This window comes from Bufo bufo, chromosome 6, assembly GCF_905171765.1.
Source record: "Bufo bufo chromosome 6, aBufBuf1.1, whole genome shotgun sequence".
NCBI classification, from domain to species: Eukaryota; Metazoa; Chordata; class Amphibia; order Anura; family Bufonidae; genus Bufo; species Bufo bufo.
Window position 1 is genome coordinate 161,213,004 of NC_053394.1, and position 25,282 is coordinate 161,238,285.

Sequence of the window (25,282 nt, forward strand, 5' to 3'; positions counted from 1 at the left end):
CTCCGTATTCAGGAGAAGTTGGGGAATGTGTTTTGGGTGTCATTTTACATATACCCATGCTGGGTGAGAGAAATATCTTGGCAAAAGACAACTTTTCCCATTTTTTTATACAAAGTTGGCATTTGACCAAGATATTTATCTCACCCAGCATGGGTATATGTAAAATGACACCCCAAAACACATTCCCCAACTTCTCCTGAATACGGAGATACCACATGTGTGACACTTTTTTGCAGCCTAGGTGGGCAAAGGTGCCCAAATTCCTTTTAGGAGGGCATTTTTAGACATTTGGATACCAGACTTCTTCTCACGCTTTGGGGCCCCTAAAATGCCAGGGCAGTATAAATATCCCACATGTGACCCCATTTTGGAAAGAAGACACCCCAAGGTATTCAATAAGGGGCATGGCGAGTTCATAGAAAAAAAAAAATTTTGGCACAAGTTAGCAGAAATTGATTTTTTTTATTTTTTTCTCACAAAGTCTCCCTTTCCGCTAACTTGGGACAAAAATTTCAATCTTTCATGGACTCAATATGCCCCTCAGCGAATACCTTGGGGTGTCTTCTTTCCAAAATGGTGTTATTTGTGGGGTGTTTGTACTGCCCTGGCATTTGAGGGTCTTTGCAATCATTACATGTATGGCCAGCATTAGGAGTTTCTGCTATTCTCCTTATATTGAGCATACGGGTAATGAGATTTTTTTTTTCCGTTCAGCCTCTGGGCTGAAAGAAAAAAATGAACGGCACAGATTTCTTCATTCGCATCGATCAATGTGGATGAAAAAATCTCTGCCAAAAAAAGAAAAAGGAGGGGAAAGGCGTCTGCCAGGACATAGAAGCTCCGCCCAACATCCATACCCACTTAGCTCGTATGCCCTGGCAAACCAGATTTCTCCAGTCACATCAATCGATGTGGATGAATAAATCATTGCCGGGATTTTTTTTATTTTATTTTTTTTATATACAAAGTGTTTGCCAAAGCATAGGAACACCGCCACCACCTCAGCTCATATGCCTCGGCAAACGTATCTTTTACTGCAGAGGAGAAATCTCGTCTGGCAGCGCCGCATACACCGACTTGCGTGTAATTTGACAGCAGCGCAATGCTTCTGTCAGAATGCACATCAGTGCTGCAGCTAGTCGATCGGTTGGTCCACCTGGAAGGTAAAAAAAAAATAAAAAAAAATAAAAAACCAGGCCGCAACACAATAATTTTATTAACTTTGGAAGAGAACATATAAACTTTAACTTTTTGAACTGAACATTAACCTTTTTGCTTACTGGTGTTTTTTTTTTTTTTTTTTTTTTTTTTTTTTTTTACCTTTATTAGAACAAACCTCTCCTTCCCCATGGGTCAATGTGCAAAGCGCAAATCGCCCAAAGATGTGGCGAAGTACGTTATGCACTTTGTCCCATGTGAAAGGAGACGTTTGCAGCAGCTGTGAGTGAATGGGCCCTAATAGCCCTGTGTGCCTGTCCTGGTGAGATGTGATCCCTATGCTAGGTGTACCTGTGTGTGGTACTTCCGGAAACACTCTCCTAAGCATAGGGCAGGGTGGTCAGGACAGTCAGGACAGAAATAGCGGGTGTCACGCCTTATTCCACTCCTGCTACAGACACGACATCTTTTTCGGGGTGACGGTTGGGTTGAGGTACCAGCAACGACATTGGGGAAATGTCGCTCGTGTAGACGGCTAACTACACTGGTGGATGGGGCCACGGAACCTTCTGGATACACGAGGTTCTCGATGTTCTCTTCCTGGAATTTGAGAAAGGATCCTGTTCTCCCAGCCTTACTGTAGAGAACAAAACTATTATACAGAGCCAATTGAATCAAATATACAGACACCTTCTAATACCAGCGTCTGGTTCTGCGGGAAACTAAATACGGAGACAACATCTGGTCATTGAAGTCCACCCCTCCCATGAGCAAATTATAGTCGTGGACTGAGAGGGGCTTTTCAATGACACGGGTTGCTCGCTCAATTTGGAATGTCGTGTCCGCGTGAATGGAGGAGAGCATGTAAACGTCACGCTTGTCTCTCCATTTCACCGCGAGCAGTTCTTCGTTACACAAGGCAGCCCTCTCCCCCCTTGCAAGACGGGTGGTAACGAGCCGCACGGTGTTCTAGGAACAAATGCCTAAAGAGGGCCACACTTGTGTAGAAATTGTCCACATAAAGATGGTACCCCTTGCCGAATAAGGGTGACACCAAGTCCCAGACTGTCTTCCCACTGCTCCCCAGGTAGTCAGGGCAACCGACCGGCTCCAGGGTCTGATCTTTTCCCTCATAGACACGAAATTTGTGGGTACAGCCTGTGGCCCTTTCACAGAGCTTATACAATTTGACCCCATACCGGGCACGCTTGCTTGGGATGTATTGTTTGAAGCCAAGGCACCCGGTAAATGTATTAGGGACTCGTCTATGCAGATGTTTTGCTCGGGGGTATACAAATCTGCAAATTTCTGGTTGAAATGGTCTATGAGGGGCCGAATTTTGTGGAGCCGGTCGAAAGCTGGGTGGCCTCTGGGACGGGAGGTGGTGTTGTCGCTAAAATGCAGAAAACGCAGGATGGTCTCAAATCGTGTCCTGGACATAGCAGCAGAGAACATGGGCATGTGATGAATTGGGTTCGTGGACCAATATGACCGCAATTCATGCTTTTTAGTTAGACCCATGTTGAGGAGAAGGCCCAGAAAATTTTTAATTTCGGAAACTTGGACTGGTTTCCACCGGAAAGGCTGGGCATAAAAGCTTCCCGGGTTTGCGGTTATAAATTGTGTGGCATACCGATTTGTTTCTGCCACAACTAAGTCTAAGAGCTCCGCAGTCAAGAACAGCTCAAAAAATCCCAGGGCCGAACCGATATGAGCCGTCTCAACCCGAACTCCAGACTGGGCGGTGAAAGGGGGAACGCTCTTGAAGCGGATCCTGCGTAACCTGTGGTCTAGCGACACGGGGCCGGGTACGCCTGGTGCTATCAGGGACCTCAGCCTCCTCGTCCGAACTTTGGGTCAGAGAGCCACTGCTTTCTACAGGTTCATATTCTGACCCGCTAGATTCGTCAGATGAGGGTTCCCACTCCTCATCCGACTGGGTCAGAATCCTGTAGGCCTCTTCAGAAGAATACCCCCTGTTTGACATTTTGGACTACTAAATTTAGGGGTATTCCCTGAGACTACCCAAGAAAAAAAGCAAGCCTGTCTTACAAAGGGGAGGCTAGCGAAGTACCGGAGGCCGCTGCGGTTGATAAAAAATATCAAAACTGATTTTTTTATCGCCGCAGCGCGTGTAAAGTGAATGTGCAGTGATCAAAAAATATATATTTTTTGTCACTGCGGCGGGGCGGGCGTGGGTGAACGCACGTGTGGGCGACCGATCAGGCCTGATCGGGCAAACACTGCGTTTTGGGTGGAGGGCGAGCTAAGGTGACACTAATACAATTATAGATCTGACCGTGATCAGTTTTGATCACTTACAGATACTATAAAAGTACAAATGCTGATTAGCGATACGCTAAACAGCGAATAAGTGACTGCGGTGCGGTGGGCTGGGCGCTAACTCACGCTAAACTACCTAACCAAGGGGCCTAAACTATCCCTAAAACCTAACAGTCAATACCAGTGAAAAAAAAAAAAGTGACAGTTTACACTGATCACTTTTTTTCCTTTCACTAGTGATTGACAGGGGCGATCAAAGGGGTGATCAAAGGGTTAATTGGGGTGCAGGGGGGTGATCTTGGGCTACAGTGAAGTGTTTGGTGCTACTCACAGTTCAGTCTGCTCCTCTGCTGGATCCAACCGACGAAAAGGACCAGCAGAGGAGCAGAGAAGCCATATAACAGATCATATTTACTAATAAGGGTCACGAATTGTGATACAGTTCAGGGTCACGAATTGTGATACAGTTCAGCTCCGTGAAATCCAGACATGGTCTTAGGCCTCTTTCACACGGGTGTTGCGGGAAAATGTGCGAGTGCGTTGCGGGAACACCCGCGATTTTTCCGCGCGAGTGCAAAACATTTTAATGCGTATTGCACTTGCGTGAGAAAAATCGTGCATGTTTTGTACCCAAACCCGAATTTCTTCACAGAAGTTCGGGCTTGGGATCGGTGTTCTGTAAGATTGTATTATTTCCCCTTATAACATAGTTATAAGGGAAAATAATAGCATTCTGAATACAGAATGCATAGTAAAACAGCGCTGGAGGGGTTAAAAAAAAAAGAAAAAATAATTTAACTCACCTTAGTCCACTTGATCGCGTCCCGGCATCTCCTTCTGTCTCCTTTGTTGAATAGGACCTGTGGTGAGCATTAATTACAGGACCTTTGATGACGTCACTCCGGTCATCTCATGGTACGTCACATGATCTTTTACCATGGTGATTCACCATGGTAAAAGATCATGTGACTTACCATGTGATGACCGGAGTGACGTCACCACAGGTCCTGAAGAAAGGAGACAGAAGGAGATGCCGGCAGCGCGAACAAGTGGACTAAGGTGAGTTAAATTTTTTTTTATTTTTTTTTAACCCCTCCAGCGCTATTTTACTATGCATTCTGTATTCAGAATGCTATTATTTTCCCTTATAACCATGTTATAAGGGGAAATAATAATGATCGGGTCTCCATCCCGATCGTCTCCTAGCAACCGTGCGTGAAAATCGCACCGCATCCGCACTTGCTTGCGGATGCTTGCGATTTTCACGCAACCCCATTCACTTCTATGGGGCCTGCGTTGCGTGAAAAACGCAGAATATAGAGCATGCTGCGATTTTCACGCAACGCACAAGGGATGCGTGAAAATCACCGCTCATGTGAACAGCCCCATAGAAATGAATGGGTCGGTATTCAGTGCGGGTGCAATGCGTTCACCTCACGCATCGCATCCGCGCGGAATACTCGCCCGTGTGAAAGGGGCCTTAAAGAACAATCTTTTCTTTAAAAAAAAAAACAGCGGCAACAGGTGACTTCGAGGGTCGGATGTGTCCCTTTCTCAGGCTTTATATAGTATAATAATTATATAGTATAATAACACAGAGGGGCCATTATATATTATAATAATACAGAGGGGGCTATTATATATACTAATAATACAGAGGCGGCCATTATATATTCTAATCCGTGTGGAGGGCGCACAGAGGAGGCAAAACCACTTTGTAGGGATGAGCGAATTTCATGTTATAAAATTTGTTTGTGCTTCGTTTGGTGGTAGAAGCAGAATTGCATTATGGATTCCGTTACCACGGACCATAAATACTGTTGTGGGCTGTCGCACATCATTGCGAGTGCAGGCCACGTCAGCAACTGGGGGGTGTATCAATGTTTCGAGTGAGATATCAGTGAAACAATAAAAGCAATAAAAAACATACATATAATATTGAATCATCACAGAAAGACACTCATATCAAGTTTTTCATTCAGTCCCAGAGGACCGGTAGCATTTGAGCGCAAAATCCATCTGCCTTCTTTTCTTAATAATTCCGGTCCTCTATCGCCACCTCTCGGTGGATTCTGAACAACCTCTAAGCCTGCAAATCTGAGGACTGAACTATCCCCGTTATGTACGGACTGTATGTGTTCTATGAGGCGCGGGACACCCTTGCCAGTGGTGATTGAGTGTATGTGTTCACGGATACGTTCAAAAAGGCAGCGGACCGTCTTGCCAATGTAGAATCTACCACATTTGCACAGGATTAGGTAAACTACATATTTACTCCTGCATGTAATTAGTGTGTTCACTTTATGGTTAATACCTCCGAAAGATATGTATGACCACTGTGGATTGAACCTGCAAAAAGAGCAGCTGTCGCACCTTTTATTGCGTTTGGGTGACCAAACATCTCGCCAAGTATAGTTTTTTGTTTCTTTGAAATTGCTGCAGACCAATTTGTCACGTAAGGTATGGCACCTCCTAAATGCAATCAAGGGACGGGAATCTTACATATCTTTCAGATTGGTATCACTTGCTACAATATTCCAGTTATCTCTGATGACCTTTTTAATTATATCGGCCATTGGACTGTACCTAAATGAAAATACAAAGGGACGGGGTGTCCCGCTGGTTTTTGTTTTTTGTAGGGGCTCAGGGCATGGGTTTGTTATTCCCCTCTCTGTACCCAGCATAAAAGAAATATTCGCATTGAATGGTGAGTGCCACTTATTTATTTCTATTTGTGGTAGTAAATATGGTTTCTGATTTAATGCTGCCGAGCACTTGTTATTGCCTACTATGCTTTTTGCTTAACTTTAAGGGTCCATTCACACGTCCGCAAAATGGGTCTGCATCCGTTCCACAATTTTGCGGAACGGGTGCAGACCCATTCATTTTCAATGGGGCCGGAATATGCTGTCCGCAAAAAATAGAACATGTCCTATTCTTGTCCGCAATTGCGGACAAGATTAGGCATTTTCTATTATAGTGCCGGCGATGTGCGTCCCGCAAATTACGGAATTCACATTGCTAGTGTCCGTGTTTTGAGGATCCGCAATTTGCGGATCCACAAAACACTTACGGTCGTGTGAATGGACCCTAATAATTGAATTTATTTTAATTTTGAGGGATATCTTTTAGTGCTCATTCAGACAGTCGTATGCTGTCCGCAAAAATGCGGATCCGTTTTTTTGCGGAAAGATTAGCATGTCTGTAAAAAAACAGATAGCATTCAGTATTTTTGCGGACCCATAGACTTCAATGGGGCCATGTCCTGATTTTCAACGACAAGTATAGGACATGTTTCATTTTTTTTGCAGAACTGTGGAATAGAAAAGGGCCCCATAGAAGTGAATGGGTCATTTTTGCGGATAGTATACGGCCGTCTAAATGAGCCTATAATAGTAACATTATTAAAGGTTACGTTTTATCTTTATGTACAGTCGTGGCCAAAAGTTTTGAGAATGACACAAATATTAGTTTTCACAAAGTTTGCTGCTAAGCTGCTTTTAGATCTTTGTTTCAGGTGTTTCTGTGATGTAGTGAAATATAATTACACGCACTTCATACGTTTCAAAGGCTTTTATCGACAATTACATGACATTTATGCAAAGAGTCAGTATTTGCAGTGTTGGCCCTTCTTTTTCAGGACCTCTGCAATTCGACTGGGCATGCTCTCAATCAACTTCTGGGCCAGTTCCTGACTGATAGCAACCCATTCTTTCATAATCACTTCTTGGAGTTTGTCAGAATTAGTGGGTTTTTGTTTGTGCACCCGCCTCTTGAGGATTGACCACAAGTTCTCAATGGGATTAAGATCTGGGGAGTTTTCAGGCCATGGACCCAAAATGTCAAGGTTTTGGACCCCAAGCCACTTAGTTATCACTTTTGCCTTATGGCACGGTGCTCCATCGTGCTGGAAAATGCATTGTTCTTCACCAAACTGTTGTTGGATTGTTGGAAGAAGTTGCTGTTGGAGGGTGTTTTGGTACCATTCTTTATTCATGGCTGTGTTTTTGGGCAAAATTGAGAGTGAGCCCACTCCCTTGGATGAGAAGCAACCCCACACATGAATGGTCTCAGGATGCTTTACTGTTGGCATGACACAGGACTGATGGTAGCGCTCACCTTTTCTTCTCCGGACAAGCCTTTTTCCAGATGCCCCAAACAATCGGAAAGAGGCTTCATCTAAGAATATGACTTTGCCCCAGTCCTCAGCAGTCCATTCACCATACTTTCTGCAGAAGATCAATCTGTCCCTGATGTTTTTTTTGGAGAGAAGTGGCTTCTTTGCTGCCCTTCTTGACACCAGGCCATCTTCCAAAAGTCTTCGCCTCACTGTGCGTGCAGATGCGCTCACACCTTCCTGCTGCCATTCCTGAGCAAGCTCTGCACTGGTGGCACTCCGATCCCGCAGCTGAATCCTCTTTAGGAGACGATCCTGGCGCTTGCTGGACTTTCTTGGATGCCCTGAAGCCTTCTTAACAAGAATTGAACCTCTTTCCTTGAAGTTCTTGATGATCCTATAAATTGTTGATTGAGGTGCAATCTTAGTAGCCACAATATCCTTGCCTGTGAAGCCATTTTTATGCAATGCAATGATGGCTGCACGCGGTTCTTTGCAGGTCACCATGGTTAACAATGGAAGAACAATGATTTCAAGCATCACCCTCCTTTTAACATGTAAAGTCTGCCATTTTAACCCAATCAGCCTGACATAATGATCTCCAGCCTTGTGCTCGTCAACATTCTCACCTGAGTTAACAAGACGATTACTGAAATGATCTCAGCAGGTCCTTTAATGACAGCAATGAAATGCAGTGGAAATTTTTTTTTGGGATTAAGTTAATTTTCATGGCAAAGAAGGTCTATGCAATTCATCTGATCACTCTTCATAACATTCTGGAGTATATGCAAATTGCTATTATAAAAACTTAAGCAGCAACTTTTCCAATATTTATGTAATTCTCAAAACTTTTGGCCACGACTGTATATTCTAATGGATTGCCTTCCTTGTACAATGTTATAATATACCGTACTTTCTAACATAGAAAGTATAATATAGTGCATTTGTATTGTGCGGCAGTTGTGTGCAGTTCTGCTGCGATACCGCAGGTATATAGAGGGACAAGCATTATTGGAACAAATAATTTCTACTGGTGTGATATACCAGTTGCCCCCCCCCCCCCCCCAAAAGTGATTGAAGCAGGGGTGGTATATACCAATAATATACTTTCTATATAGTGCATTTAGGTAGCGGAACAGGGCACATTTAAGAGAATTTCCCTTTAAGACGCATAAAAATGTCCCCTGGTTAAAGGGGTTGTCCGGGATCAAATAGATTTTTAAAAACATGATATTTTACCATTTCTAGCTGATTTAAGGTCCCCCTGTTGTGTTCCTGTATTTATAGCACTTCTCCAGTGCTTCCAGGGTCCCCCACATTGACATGTTTGTGTATATCTGTGGTAACTTCCTGTCGCACTGCCTTGTGGGTCCCACAAGGCAGCGCAGGATCGCGGCATCCGGGCTGTCAGTCAGATCAGTCTCCACTCCTCCGTGCATCCTCCCCCCTCATTTATATTCCGCCTCCTGCCCGCATATCCCTCCTCTCTATCTTCATAGATAAGACTGCACAATGCCCTGTGATGTCACCGGACCAGAGGGGCGTTACATATCCCTGATGTTACGGACAACCCCTTTAAGACACATATTTTTTGTTGGAATTTATGTCATTGATCCCCCTCTAGTATGTCACTGTCCATGTTGTGGGACTAATTGTGCACTTCTACTAAGTATTTGGTGGCTGCAAATATGAGCTGAAGGTTTTTCAGGTTCGCCTACCATTAAAGTGAATAGAGCCCACTGCGAACTTTCGGTTCGCGAACATTTGATCGCATTCACGCGTTCGCAAACCGTCCCGGCCGATGTTCGTCCATCACTACATGTGGGGTGTTTATGTAAACCGCAGAATCAGGGTAATAAATATTGAGTTTTGTTTGGCTGTTAAGCCTCGATGTATTAACCAAAAAGAAATGTCAGTCCTGTGTCCCAACACGGACAATTACTTGCGCTGCTGCTGGTCCCGGAGTAGTGTGGTAGGTCATTCACACTGGTTATACAAATAAAGAAGATTTTGGAACCGCGCTGCTAGAGACTATGTCTCCCGGTCAACAGTGGATAGCATAAGGCGCCAGCCCCTCTCCTCTTCATCCAAAGGATCCGATCTTCCCCAGACCTCCTCCTCTACAGGGTTAAAGAAGATTGGCAGAATAGTGAAGCACCCTTTTGCAATCTTTTTATAAAAGGTTTTATTCTACTCACAAGAGTCGGTAGACAAAAAGCATATAGTACAATACAATCGTCAGGTTCCTGCCCTTGTATTAACCGCTTGCCGCACACGTAACGCCGATAGGCGTCCACAGTCTCGCGTGAGCCGAGATTTCCTGTGAACGTGCGCTCACAGGATCGCGAAGTTAACAAGTTGATCTACAGCCTGCCAGCAGCGATCATTCGCTGGCAGGCTGTAGATGCGATTTTTTTTAACCCCAGAAAGGTATATTAGACACTGTTTTGTTAACAGCATCTAATATACCTGCTACCTGGTCCTCTGGTGGTCCCTTTTGCTTGGATCGACCACCAGAGGACACAGGCAGCTCTGTAAGTAGCACCAAGCACCACACTACACTCACACTCCCCCGTCACTTATTAACCCCTGATCACCCCATATAGACTCCCTGATCACCCCCCTGTAATGCTCCATTCAGACGTCCGTATGTGTTTTGCGGATCCGCAAAACACGGACACCGGCAATGTGCTTTCCGCATTTTGCGAATCCGCACATTACCAGAACTATATAGAAAATGCCTTTTCTTGTCCACAATTGCGGACAAGAATAGGACATGTTCTATATTTTTGCGGAACAGAAGTGCGGACCCGGAAGTGCAGATCCGCAATTCCGGATCCGAGCGGGACAAAATCTGTCCCCATAGAAATGAATGGGTCCGCAATTCGGTTCTGCAAAATGCGGAACAGAATTGCGGACGTGTGAATGGGGCCTAAGGGTCCCTTATCACCGCCAGTTAGCTACTTGTTAGGTAGTTAGCGCCCAGCCCACCGCACCTCAGTCACTGATTAGTCGCTGATTAGCGTCATCGCTGTTGCTAATCAGCACTAGTACTATATAGTATCTGTAAGTGATCAAGACTGATCGCAATCAGATCTATATCAGTACATTAGGGTCACCTTAGGCTCTACAAAAAACGCAGTGTTCGCCCATCAGGCCTGATCTTGTGCGCACACTTGCGTTCAGTCCGCCCCACCGCAGTGACAGAATATTTTTTTTTCTGATCACTGCAAAACACCGTAAAATCGCTGCGGCGCTATAAAGATCACTTTTGAGCTTTTTGGATCTTTATTAGCGATCGCAGCTTTTTTTTTTTTGCACATTTTTTGGCAGAGTTTTTTCATCCACATTGATCGATGTGAATGAAGAAATCTGTGCCGTTCATTTTTTCTTTCAGCCCAGAGGCTAAACGAAAAAAAAAAAATAATCTCATTACCCGTATGCTCAATATAAGGCCTCCGCGGATCCGCAAAAAACGGAAGGCGCCCGTGTTGACTTCCGCAATTTGCGGAACGGGCGCCGGCAATATAAATGCCTATTCTTTTCCGCAAAGCGGAACGGAGCCACGGATGCGGACAGCACACGGAGTGCTGTCCGCATCTTTTGCGGCCCCATTGAAATGAATGGGTCCGCATCCGAGCTGCCAAAACGGCGGCTCAGATGCGGACCCAAACGGTTGTGTGCATGAGGCCAAAGGAGAATAGCAGAAACTCCTAATGCTGGCCATACATGTAATGATTGCGGAGACCCTCAAATGCCAGGACAGTACAAACACCCCACAAATGACCCCATTTTGGAAAGAAGACACCCCAAGGTATTCGCTGAGGTGCATATTGAGTCCATGAAAGATTGAACTTTGTCATAAGTTAGCGGAAAGGGAGACTGAGAAACAAAAATAAATAAAAAATAAATTTCCACTAACTGCCAAACAAAAAAAATATATCTTCTATGAACTCGCCATGCCCCTCACGGAATACCTTGGGGTGTCTTCTTTCCAAAATGGGGTCATATGTGGGGTATTTATACTGCCCTGGCATTTTAGGGGCCCTAAAGCATGAGAAGAAGTCTGGAATCCAAATGCGTAAAAATGCCCTCCTAAAAGGTACTCGTTGGACTTTCGGCCCCTTTGCGCATCTTGGCTGCAAAAAAGTGTCACACATGTGGTATCACCGTACTCAGGAGAAGTAGGGCAATGTTTTTTGGTGTGTATTTTTACATATACCCATGCTGGGTGAGAGAAATATCTGTAAATTGACAACTTTGTATAAAAAAAAAATTTGAAAAAGTTGTCATTTACAGAGATATTTCTCACACAGTATTGGTATATGTAAAAATACACCCCAAAACACATTGCCCTACTTCTTCCGAGTATGGCGATACCACGTGACACTTTTTTGCAGCCTAGGTGTGCAAAGGGGCCCAAATTCCAATGAGTACATTTAGGATTTCACAGGGCATTTTTACACATTTGGATTCCAAACGACTTTACGCTTTAGGGCCCCTAAAATGCCAGGGCAGTATAAATACCCCACAAGTGAGGTATTTATGGAAAGAAGACACCCCAAGGTATTCCGTGAGGGGTATGGTGAGTTCATGTAAAATTTTATTTTTTGTCACAAGTTAGTGGTATGAGACTTTGTAAGAAAAAAAAAAAATCAATTTCCGTTAACTTGTACCTAAAAAACTTCGATGAACTCGTATTCCATGAGGGGCATGGCGAGTTCATAGAAGATTCAAAATGCGGAAATTCACATTTTTGCAAACGCTAGAACTTTTGCGCAATCCAATAACTATACACTTATTGGATTTTTTTTATCAAAGACATGTAGCACAATAAATTCTGACACAAACTTGTATAGAAATGTAATTATATTTAAACTATTTAATCAGAGAATGTTAAAAATACACTTTTATTGAGAAAATTGGTCTATTTTGATTAATATCAGAAAAACGAAAAATGTCAGCAGCAATCAAATACCACCAAAAGAAAGCTGTATTTGTGAGAAGAAAAGGAGGTAAAATTCATTTGGGTGCCAAGTTGCATGACCAAGCAATAAACTGTTAAAGTTGTGAAGTGCCGATTTGTAAAAAAGGGCCTGGTCACTAGGGGGGTATAAACCTGTGGTGCTTAAAGTGGTTAAAGAAAAAAAAAAATGGATTAAAATGGAAAATCTGCCCAAAAAGTGAAATTCTGAAATCTCATCTTCATTTTCCTTTAATTCTTGTGGAACACCTAAGGGGTTAACAAAGTTTGTAAAATCAGTTTTGAGGGGAGTAGTTTCTACAATCGGGTCATTTATGGAGGTAGGTTTCCACTATGTAAGCCCCACAAAGTGACTTCAGAACTGATCCTTAACCCCTTAAGGATCGAGCTCATTTTCACCTTAAGGACCAGGCCATTTTTTGCAAATCTGACCAGTGTCACTATGTGTGAATAACTTTAAAACACTTTTACTTATCCAGGCCATTCTGAGATTGTTTTTTCGTCACATATTGTACTTCATGACACTTGTAAAATGGAGTCAAATTTTTATTTCTATTTATACAAAACTACAAAATTTACCAAAATTTTGTAGAAAATTTCCAAATTTCAATTTCTCTACTTTTATAATAGATAGTAATACCTCCAAAAATAGTTATTTTACATTCCCCATATGTCTACTTCATGTTTGGATCATTTTGGGAATGCCATTTTATTTTTTGGGGACATTACAAGGCTTAGAAGTTAAGAAGCAAATCTAAGAAGAAAATTTCTTAAACCCACTTTTTCAGGACCAATTCGGGTCTGAAGTCACTTTGTGAGGCATACATAATAGAAACCACCCAAAAATGACCCCATTTTAGAAACTACACCTCAAGGTATTCCAAACTGATTTTACAAACTTTATTAACCCTTTAGGTGTTCCACAAGAATTAATGGAAAATAGAGATAAAATTTAAAAATTTTACTTTTTTGGCAGATTTTCCATTTGAATCAATTTTTTCCAGTTACAAAGCAAGGGTTAACAGCCAAACAAAACTTAATATTTATGGCCCTGATTCTGTAGTTTACAAAAACACCCCATATGTGGTCGTAAACTGCTGTACTGGCACACGGCATTGCGCAGAAGGAAAGGAATGCCATATGTTTTTTTGGAAAGCAGATTTCACCCCTAGAGTAGAAACTCCAAAAAAGTGACCTTATTTAAGTAACTACGGGATAGGGTGGCAGTTTTGCTGGTACTATTTTAGGGTACATATGATTTTTGGTTGCTCTATTTTACACTGTGAGGCAAGGTAACAAGAAATAGCTGTTTTGGCACAGTTTTTATTTTTTGTTTCTTTACAACATTCATCTGACAGATTAGATCATGTGGTATTTTTATAGAGCAGGTTATCATGGATGCAACAATACCAAATATCAGAACTTTTTTTGGTTATTTGTTTCAGTTTTACATAGCAAAGCATTTAAAAAAAGAAATTATTCTTTAGTGTCTCACCATTCTGAAAGCCATAGTTTTATTTATTTTTTGGGAGACTCTTGTGTAGGGGCACATTTTTTTCGGGATGAGATTATGGTTTGATTGGCACTATTTTAGGGTGCATATGACTTTTTGATCGCTTGCTATTACACTTTTTGTGATGTAAGGTGACAAAAAATGGCTTTTTTTTTACACCATATTTATTTTTAAAAAATGACAGTGTTCACCTCAGGGGTTAGATCATGTGATATTTTTTTAGAGCAAGTTCTTACGGACGCGGCGATGCCTAATATATACTTTTTTTTATTTACTTAAGTTTTACACAATACCAGCATTTTTTAAACAAAAAAATTATGTTTTAGTGTCTCCATATTCTGAGCCATAGTTTTTTTATTTTTTGGGCGACTGTCTTAGGTAGGGGCTAATTTTTTGTGGGATGAGATGACGGTTAGATTGCCCCCAAAATAGTACCATACGCCTTTTTGATCACTTGGTGTTGCACTTTGTGATGTAAGGTGACAAATTCCTTTTTTTTTATGGTATTTATCTGACAGGGTGGATCATGTCATATATTTATAGAGCCGGTCATTACGGACGCGTCGATACCTAATGTGTGGGATTTTTTCTTTGTTTTTTATTATAAAATAAGGGGAAAGGTGCGTTTTTCCTTTTTTTCTTAATTTTATTACTATATTCATTTTATTAAAAACACTTTTTTTCACTTTTTTTTTCTTTACTTAATTTCTGATGTTCACTTTTGGTGGTCTGATCCCCTCTGCAATGCATTACAATACATCTGTATTGTAATGCATTGCCTGTTAGTGTATAACACTGAATCATAAACTAACAGGTTACCTAGGAGACCCAGCCTGAGGCTGGATCTCCTCGGCTTCCGTAGAAGGCAGTTCCCAATGCTGTGCAAAGCATTGGGCAGCCTCTGCACGGCATCAGGCTGCCTTCTGAGACATCTAGTCCCCGCCACAGCAGCACGGGGACTCGATGGGCTCACTCAAACACAAATTCCTTCTATGCCGCGGTCAGCAGCATAGAAGAGGTTAGTCCGCAGCGATCGCTGATACGGGGGGGGGGGGGGGGGGGGTCACAGGACCCCCCTTGGCATTGACCCAGGGTGCCTGCTGATTGATTTCAGGAGGGACCCAGTTCCAAACACCGCCCACCGGTGATTGGAAATACACAGGACCTACCTTTACGCCCTGTGTCCTCAAGTACCGGGGCATCAGGGCGTACAGGTACGCAAGAGGTTAAAAAAGTTGAATTTAAAAAATTGCTTCGAAAATTCTAAACTTGATTGCAGATGTAGCAAACGTGGGAGTCGTGTTGTGGCCCCATTTCTACATGAGTACTGCTACACTGCAACCAAGATCACCCTGTAGCTGAATACTAACACTCTAACAACCCATTGTAGGCAACCATACTGCCGATATGGCCCTCGGTAAAACAAAACAGCGTTTGACACCCGATCTAAATCCATTCAGGCTAAATTAAAAAACATACATACCACCACCTTTCAAAATATTTTATTTTTCAACAATCCAGGAGAAACCAGTAATAACTATTCACAGCTTATATCTAGTAACAACCTACAGTTACATGGATTGTAAAACTATCAGAGGTGCCAATAAAATTCTCTTTAGGACACATGAGGGAGAGTGGCAGTAGGCACATCTACGTACATTACTAGATTCTGACTTTACGGTTGTATTGTAGTCTGGATTCATAACCTTTTCCACTTTCCTCAATGCTCACTGCTTGCCATTGCCATTGATTGGTCTCTTCTTGTGGGCATCACTGGAGAGATATGCTTCAAGCTTGGGACGGCTACTAATGCGTTTGACATAGGCACAGAGGAGTGGGAAGCCTGAAAGGCAGTCTGGTGCCAGAACAAGATGGTTGTGCAGAAGATCCACCAGGTTGTAATCGGCAAAGGAAATCTACAAAGCAATAGGGAAATAATGCAGTTAGATATCACAACTTTAGGAGTCAACGACTTAATGGGTATTCCGGCCCAACCAGTTGCTCCGTTCATTTCAGGAGGGTACAGGCCCCCCACCCCCCTGCATTTCTTAATTGTTCAAGTCACCCTGAATTCATGGTCAGTTCGCAGAAAGGTCTATGAAGAGGGGAACCAGTATGGAGAACATAATACAAGTACTGAGCAGATTTACTGTCAGCTGGACTATTAAACAATGAATGGCCCTGATAAGTGAAGGAGGCATTTCTCTATCTCTAACATATAAATTTCTCCTCCTCACTTGTACTATGGATTTATACAAAGTTGTTTATAATCCAAGGTACACGTCAATGCGTTTCCATGGTAACAGACTACAAACAATCATCCTGCTGTCATACAGTTTTCCATGTGTCCCTTACTTGCTGCTAAAGTACTGGAGCAACAAAGTTGGTTGTGAAGGTGTGCACAGCTTTTAGATCTTTATGAACACGAGTATTCCTATGTGGACTTTCCATTTCTTGCAGGCTCTCTAACAGCAGCCTGTGTCAGTGACAGAATTACTTTTTTTAAATCAATTTTTAGATCAATGGCCTGTCAATTAAATAGTCCTAGTATAACTAAAGCAAATCAATACTCACATGAGCTCCTACCACAAACCCCTTCCCCTCATTGTTAGAGGCAAGCAGACGTTCAAAGTGACCAAGGTCAGTGGGCAGAGCCTTAACGTAATCATCTTTTCCATTCTCCTAAACAAAAAAGGAAACATGAATCTTCTGAAGAGGAAGACATTTCTCTGTCAGACTTCTGGGTGTCACTCACATAGTTCTGATAGATCATCTTCAAATACTTATGCCGAAGATCTTCCACTCCGTCATTAACCATGTCTATGAGGCTTGCCTCACGAGGATTTTTCCCATACAGATCTACAACCCAATCATAGTTCTGAATGAGTAAATATATGCAGAGGGATCCACATGCTCAATACATGAAAGAACAAAAGAAGCTCCGACACCTGAGTTGCTCCTGATCCCCCAGTCGTGTGGATTAAAACATCTGGCAATGGGGGGTGGGAAACAGCCAATAGCAGGCCATGACGGGGACTAGCCTCCCTAGAGTCACCAGGAGATGCAGCTGTGCGGGGGATCAGGAGCGGCTCAGGTGCTGGGGAGGTGGGCAAGTATAATCTATATGAGGGGCCTGGGCATGGGGGGGGGGCATATGTTACTTCGTATAACCCCTTTAAGTTGTAATACCATGATTCCTGGCAAGAAGGCGCAACATGGCATTGGACTGATACAGAGTGAAGTCTCCATCTTTAAATCCTGGAAGTTGGCCATACACCTACAAGGAGAAAAGACAAGGAACTGTAAGATAGTTTGACAGCACTGAATGTGTTAACTACAGCAAAATTCCTGGCATCGATGGGATCTGATTGATGCAGAAGACAACAAAAAAAAAACTGTGTAAAGAGTACTGGTCAGGTCCCCACATCCACAGTGATGAAGCGCTCCTTCCATGCATACAATCAATAGGGATGAACGTAGGGAAAATAGAGGAAACATGGGTACTGGAAGTGGAGCATCTAGGGCAGGGGACAGGAACCTTCGGCACGCCAGCTGTTGAGAAACTACAACTCCCAGCATGCTCCAATCATTTCTATGAGAGTTCTGAGAAGAGTAGAGGAAGCATGCATGCTGGGAGTTGTAGTTCCACAACAGCTGGAGTCTCCCTACTCCTGGTTTATAGTATAAGGACAGGAAGGAACACAGGAGAGGTGAGAATTGATGACCAAACCTAATGATAAGCAGGGTGTTCTAGTGGTGATAAATAAGGGCCTTAGACTAAGAACATAATATATTTATTAACATTTAATATTTTTTTACATAAAATAACTCAAATATTAACCACATTCTGGAACGTCCTTTCAGAGATGGCAGCTGCCGAGCGGGTGGCCTGCTGTCAGTGACAGCAGGACACCCCAGAGAGCAGGCAGGGACCATTCCTGTAGGTCCCTGCCTACTAGATCGCTGTATACACAGCACTCAATGAGTCCTGTCCAGGCCCGGTGGTGATGTGACCCCCAGGGGAGTGCAGGAGCTGACGGGTCTTCCACAGATCACGATCAGCCCTGCACTGAGGCCATGACGAACTTGGTCTATAGGGCAGGCAAATACCCGGTGGAACACCTTACCTTCCTTATGGTGGGGGTGATCAATGCATGGAACCAGTTTGTGGTGGTGAGGGGACAAAAAACACAAAACGTATGGTCCACAGTTTTGCCCCTATGGAGAAACCCTAAACTCCCAGAATTGGCTTCTCTCTCAGACTGAGTTCTGGCTGCAGAGGGGGATTAAATACCTCACCCAATTGTATGATGAGGGGGTTTTTAAGACTCCGCTCTACAGGCCGAATACAATATACCACACTCATCCCTCTTTAGGTTTTTCCAACTGAGGCATGTATGCGAGTCTCAATTTGGGGTGGGCCCTTTGCGGCTGGAATATGGGGAGATAGAGAAAATTGCCAGGCGAGTAGAACATGGTAAAATGGTCTCTGCCTTCTATGGGACACTAATATCCTATCAACCTTCGCCTATAACTAAAGCTTTCATCAAATGGAAAGAGGATATCACGAATTTAGACCTGCGGCAGGAGAGGGAATTAGCCTCTACATGGAGATCGGTGATTTGTGCGCGGGATCAGCCGATTCAGGCTAAGTGGATACAGAGTATATTTGACTCCTGTGCGTCTAGCTCGCATATACAAACTCAGATATCTGTACCAGATGTGGCATTGGCAAGGGAACGTTAATGCACATGATTTGGGAATGTCCAGTTATTGCAGACTTTTGGGAAGACGCACACAGATATCTCAATTCCAGACTGGGTCTCCCGGCAGTTATATCCCCAGAATTAGTCTACTGGGCCTTGTCAACGACATTCCTACCAAATACACTACAATCCTTTATAGGTTACTACTATTCTATGCTAGGAAGTCCATCCTGCTAAATTGGAAGCCTCCAAAGAGTCCCTCCTTATCCCACTGGACTCCACTCATCAATGCAACTTTACCCATGTACAAATTGACCTTTGAAGCTAGGGGTACACCAGACAGGTTTGAAAAGATTTGGGGCCTCTGGTTGAGTGCCAACTCTGTATCGGAATAACTCAGACACAACTCTGGTGTCTGCAGGTTGCTGCCCGAGTGAATGCGGTGTGAATGTCTGACAGTCTTCGATAGCGACCAATTATATCCAGGACAACTAGGATTAAGAGTTAAAGGTGAAATGTACGGTTTCAACATCTTAATGTATACTGAACTCCAGGTGGCAGCCCTACAATCTGCTCTATAGAAGCGGAGGCCCTCTTCCCAGGAAGTAGAGACTGATCTAGTAGAGTGAGCCCTGAACCCTGATGGCAGAACAGTTCCCTTGGATGAGTTTATGCTAAGTAAATAGCTTGCCTTATCCATCTAGCAATAGTCTGGGAAGATGCAGCAGAGCCCTTCTTAGCACCCTGAAAGGAAATCAACAAACGGGAGAAGGACCTCCAGGGCTGTGTGACCTGCAGATATTGAATTCAACATCTCCTCACATCTAAACAATGGAACTCCGATTTTTTTTCTCTTTTTAGAGAAGCACAGAAGGAGGGAAGAACTATCTCTTGGGAACGGTGAAAAGAGGAAGACACCTTTGGCAAAAGAAGGATCAGTAGAAATAACCACCCTAGCCAAGATTTTTAAGTAAGGCTGGTCAATGGAAAGAGCAGCAATCTCACTAAGGCCACTTTCACACGGGCGAGTTTTCAGCACGGGTGCAATGCCTGAGGTGAACGCATTGCACCCCACTGAATCCGGACCCATTCACTTCAATGGGGCTGTTCAGATGAGCGGTGATATTCACGCATCACTTGTGCATTGTGTGAAAATCGCAGCATGCTCTATATTCTGCGTTTCACGCAATGCAGGCCCCATAGAAATGAATGGGTCTGCATGAAAAATCACAAGCAAGTGCTGATGCGGTGCGATTTTCACGCATGGTTGCTAGGAGATGATAGGGATGAAAGCAACTCGGACCCCATTAAAGTGTATACACTATAATTTTCCCTTATAACATGGTTATAAAGTAAAAATAATAGCATTCTAATACAGAATGCTTACTAAAATGTGGATTGAGGGGGGTTAAAAAAATAAAAATAAACTCCCCTCATCCAATTGATCGCACAGCCGGCATAGTCTTCTTGCTTCTTTCAGGACCTTTGACATAAGCGCAGGTTCTGCTAAATGAAGATAGGTCCTTTTGCAGGTCCTGAAAGCAGCAAGAAGACTATGCCAGCTGCGCGATCAATTGGATGAGGGGAGTTCATTTTTATTTTTTTAACCCCCCCCTCAATCCACATTTTAGTAAGCATTCTGTATTAGAATGCTATTATTTTCCCTTTATAACCATGTTATAAGGGACTGCAAACAATAACCGACAGCAATTGCGTGCCTACTCGCACGGTTTTCCCCGCAATGCACACGCAACGCATCCGTAGCAAATCCGGGATGCCCGTGTGAAAGAGGCCCAACTCTTCTAGCAGAGGTCATCGCTAGGAGAAAAGCCAGCTTTAGGGAGAGCATCTTAAGGGAAATGCTGTTTATTGGCGCAAAAGGATCTGACATCAGGGCTGAAAGAACCAAGTTTAAATCCCAAGGAGGGATCCTATTTCTGCAAACTGGGGATAACTTAGAAACTGCAGTGATGAATCCTTAGGACAGGAAACAGAACTGGAGGTGGAGAGGGTGGTCCCTCTTAAAGGGTTTCTGTCACCTGAAAAATGGTATTAAGCTGGCTGACATTAGCGATGTGCTAATGTCAGCTGAACATACCTATACATACCTATATTAGAGCCATCTCACTGCCTGAAGCCATTGAGATTTTTTATAATATGCTAATTAGCCTCTAGGAGCGAGGGCGGGAAGGGGGGGGCATTGCATCTGCTCCTAGAGGCTGTTTGCCCACCTCTTCACGCCCTTCTCTTGATTGACAGGGCCAATAGATACTCACACCAGGATGATCCTCCATTTTCCACAACACTAGTGCTTTACTCAGCAGTCTGAGATGTCAGTACTCAAGATACTTGCATTAACCCCTGCTGCACAGTTACTTTACCTCCAAGGAGGTCACCCCCTGGTCCATCACTGGTTCTGTACACCCTTCCAGCATACAGTCACCACACATCAAGTTTGCAGACTAGACCCTCATGCCACCTGTAGGTACAGTAGACTCCTGGTTGCCACTAGCTGTTATGGTGACATCCTTGTCATCAACCATGAACTCTAGGAGCACACATGAGCAGTCCCCTCATCTGAATTAAAGGCATTCTGTCACCACTAGTGAGCGTATACCACTGCTCATATGGCACTGTAGGTCTCCTTGAGGGCATTCTAACCAGAACTGTAGAGGCAATCTAAATTTATTTGTGCCCCTAAAAAAAAAGATTTCATAAATATGGCAATGAGCTTGTAAAAGAGTCCAAGGGGCGGAACTTATCGCTCATGGAGCCCGGCCGCACCCATTCTTAGAGAGCCCTGCTCCTTCCCTCATCTGCTATTCTTGATGTGCGGACATCACCCTGCCGCAGCAGTAAAAAAAAAAAAAAATTATAATCTCGCGCATGAGCATCATCTAGTGCGTTTGCCTGTGTGCGCTGAATAACTCAATAACTGATCTGTGCAGTTTTTGCAGTTGTGTGTATGGAGCGATCTGCAAAATAAGGGCCTAATAGGGGATCTGAACCTGTGCTCCTCTAATCACTCATTCTGTTACTGTAAATCTGACAGGCAGTCTATTAGGGTGAGAGGAAACACAGAATGCAGCAGTATACCAGAGCTGGCATCCACAAGTGATGGAGCGGGCACAGACCCCGATCCCACGCCATCACCTGATCTACATTTTACCATTATACTTTGTCCATGAAGGGTTTCATCTTACCGCAGCTTTCTTCAGATCCCCCTTCTGCCAGTCATCAGACGTTACGACTTCCTCCTTCCATTGAGCTCCCTGGTCAGCCATGAGCATTCGCATAGCTTCACAACGACCTGACAAGGAAATCAAAGAGAAATAACTCACCCCAAACCCCTGCAGACCACAATGCAGTTCTCCCCCAAACGTTACAAAAATGAAAATCCAGTCATCTTCTATTATAGCCTCTTCCTTACGGCAGCCCGATATTCTGACTAGGGCCAAGCTGCAGTACCAGACACGCGTTTGGATGTCGCTCTGTGAGGAATTCTGCCCCTTTCACACCAGCGGATGCCGCGCGGGTAATCTGCTGTGTGGAAGACCGCCAAGCCCCGCTCCGGACAGCAGAGACACGGAGCAGTAACATGATTGATAATGCTCCGTGTCTTAACTTTTTTACTACAGAATCACGGTGACAACTTTATCTTACCGTGATTCTGTAGTAAAAAGATCAGAGGGGCACGGAGCATTATCAATCATGTTACTGCTCCGTGTCTGCTGTCCAGTGCGGGGCTTGGCGGTCTTTCACACAGCGGATTACCCGCACGGCATCCGCTCGTGAGAAACAGCCCTTGTAGGTGCAGCTGACCGTAGTAGACCATCAATGTAAAAATGCTTTAAATGGTTTGGTTCTAAGAAAGAAAACCTCTACTTACCTCTGGCATTAAAATAAGTGATGGTGTATTCAGGCACTAAAGAGTGTCGTCGCAAAATCTACGACACAACTTCTTTTGTGTGGCTCCAAATCAGTTAGAATTATAAGTATGAGCTCATACAGCTTTCTCTAATGAGACCAATGCAGGCTGGTATCATGGAAAATATCTCATCCTTTATTACAGTTACATACACTTATATAGGCAACATGAGGTAGACAAATGGGTGGTCCTAGATGCAAGTTTATTGGCTCTGTGACAAAAAGGGAGTAGTTTACTAACTTTATTCCTGAGTTGATTGGCACATTTGAAAAATAGCAACTTAACTCCTCCTTTCTTTCACTAATTGTTCTTAGAACAAAGAGAATGTACATGAGGCTCCTAATTGACATTTGCCATCTAGTGGAGACAAATGTGTACTACAGGAGAAGTTAAAATCTTGACTCTCACAAATCCCTCCTTTTTGCGGTAAATAGATACAAGATGAATAAGCAATGTGAGGTACTCTCCCAACGCCCTAAATGGCGAAGAGCTGGACTTTCCTTATTGCTTCACCAGGTCCCCCCAACTCCCTTTCGGGTTTGCCTTCATCTGGTTCTATTTATTCCGCAACTATCAACAAGATTTCATTTGTTTTAGGACGGAATCGCGTTCCTCAAAGAGGTTCTCCAAATAATCTTTAGGTTTGTCAGTTTCACAATGCATGTACATGGTTGTTGCAGGTGTGGTTGAGTTGAACATTTTAAAAACAATTTTTCTAAAACAAGGAATCACACAACACCCTATTAATGCCACTACCACAAGTACTACCACCAGTGTCATTAACATATTGGCTAACACATTAGACCAGTTACCAAACCACTGTTCTAGCCATGAAGTAATGGGGTTGTTGATTCCAGAGTTTTCCTCTAGTTCATTCGATAAAGAAGTCAGTCCATTCAAAGCCTTTGTGATGCTTCCGTCAGGGGCAGTGTTGTTCGGAACGAAGGTGCAGCAGGAACTTCCGATCATCTTGCAGACGCCTCCTTTTTCCGCCAGGATCATGTCGAGGGCCAGTCGATTCTGTAACGCCATCACCGATGAAGAGCTCAGTTGTTCCGATATTCCTTTTACTGCATCTCGGGTATAATTTACGAATCTCTGTTGATTATAATACAAATAGTTAATCCATCCTACATTTTTATTTACGCCAATTATTGGAAGTATTGATTCGAAACCAGCAGCTATCTGGTTTCTAGCCTTGAATTAATCAGGAACTCCTCTAGGGACTCCTATAGCATCTATGTATACATGAGAATCAAAAGCTGTAGGGAGTGACCTCCTTTGCCGTGACCGGACATTGGCTTGCGTACTGACTTGCTCCCACTCAAGAGTCGAAAATAGAACAAATGGCATCAGCACCTTAATCAAGGTACATTGGCCAATCCATTCCATTCGTATCCTGGGTCGGAGCTTCAGGTCTCCACACAACCACCAGATATCCGCATGTTGATAACCTTGGTGGACAAACCATTTGTCAGGGTAAGCATCAGAGTCACTACTTGTCTCATTTAGATAGATGTTATAGGAACAATATCCTGGAGGGAAAACACCAATGTCTTTGCCTGTACCGTTACGATTGAAACAGGTATAATTTCCAGGGTATGGCGTTATACCGAAACCCATATGATCTTTATCATGAACAATAGGATAGAGTAATTCTAATGTCCTGCAGCGGGAGGTGTCATTACTGGGAATGGTTTCAGTGTACATCTTAAGGATGCACTTGAAACCCTCAGGATCGGTAACCTCACTCAAAGGGAAAGGTACCGTACCCAAATGAGGTCGAGCTGCAGCACATGCTATGCAGTTGGATCGCTTCTGGGAAAGAACCGTATAGCGGATCCATTCTAGCCATACATTTGTGTCTGAAAACCCTGTCTCTAAGGCCATTTTGTCAATCATGGGTGAAGCTGTAGGAGATGTAATTGTATTCTGATTCCCTTGTATTAATAATGTTCTGAATATGGAATTTTGGATTTGTCTGACTGTGCATTTTCCCCTGTACAATATAAAATGAACAGTAAGACATGAAAAGATATTACGGCCCTTGCAGTCATTCCAGCACTTGAGGTTCTGGTACTTTTTTGCAGTGTGATGCGTGGACCCAATTAGGCTTTCCTTCCAACTTGACAGCAGTGGCGGTGGTTAACAGTACTTGATGTGGACCCTCAAATCGTGGTTCTAGAACTTTCCGCACGTGTCGTTTCACCACTACCCAATCTCCTGGTTGTAGAGAATGAGTTGCCTCTATGCTGTCTGGATCTGGAAGAGAAGCAAAAACTTGGGAATACACATTAGACAGTCTGTTTGTAAGACAGATAACGTACTTTGAAAGACTATTATGCTGCATCTGGAGTTGTTGTGGAAAATAGAGTCCTAGTCTAGGGGCATTCCCAAAGAGTACTTCATATGGACTCAGGCCTGTCTTCCGGTTAGGTGTATACCGGATGGAGAAGAGTGCCAAGGGTAGACACTCTGTCCATGGCTTATTCAGTTCAGCCATGGCCTTCTGTATTTTTGATTTAATTGTCCCGTTGAGTCGCTCTACTCTACCGCTGCTTTGTGGGTGATACGCAGTATGGAAGGCTTGTTC

At 43.5% G+C, this 25,282-nt stretch overlaps 2 protein-coding genes across 3 annotated transcripts in view; one reads left to right on the top strand and one right to left on the bottom strand.

The window, feature by feature from the left end:
- LOC121004919 (glutathione S-transferase P 1-like) overlaps positions 1-25,282 on the top strand; it is a 643,183-nt gene that overhangs the window by 502,182 nt on the left and 115,719 nt on the right. The window lies entirely within an intron of this gene.
- On the bottom strand, positions 15,779-22,546 carry LOC121004222 (glutathione S-transferase P 1-like). Its single transcript, XM_040436390.1, has 6 exons — positions 22,536-22,546; positions 21,965-22,220; positions 17,245-17,332; positions 16,811-16,914; positions 16,630-16,737; positions 15,779-15,971 (listed from the first exon to the last, which is right to left on the bottom strand). Exons 1-6 carry the CDS (start codon positions 22,544-22,546, stop codon positions 15,783-15,785), a joined length of 756 nt encoding a protein of 251 aa, XP_040292324.1. The 3' UTR covers positions 15,779-15,782.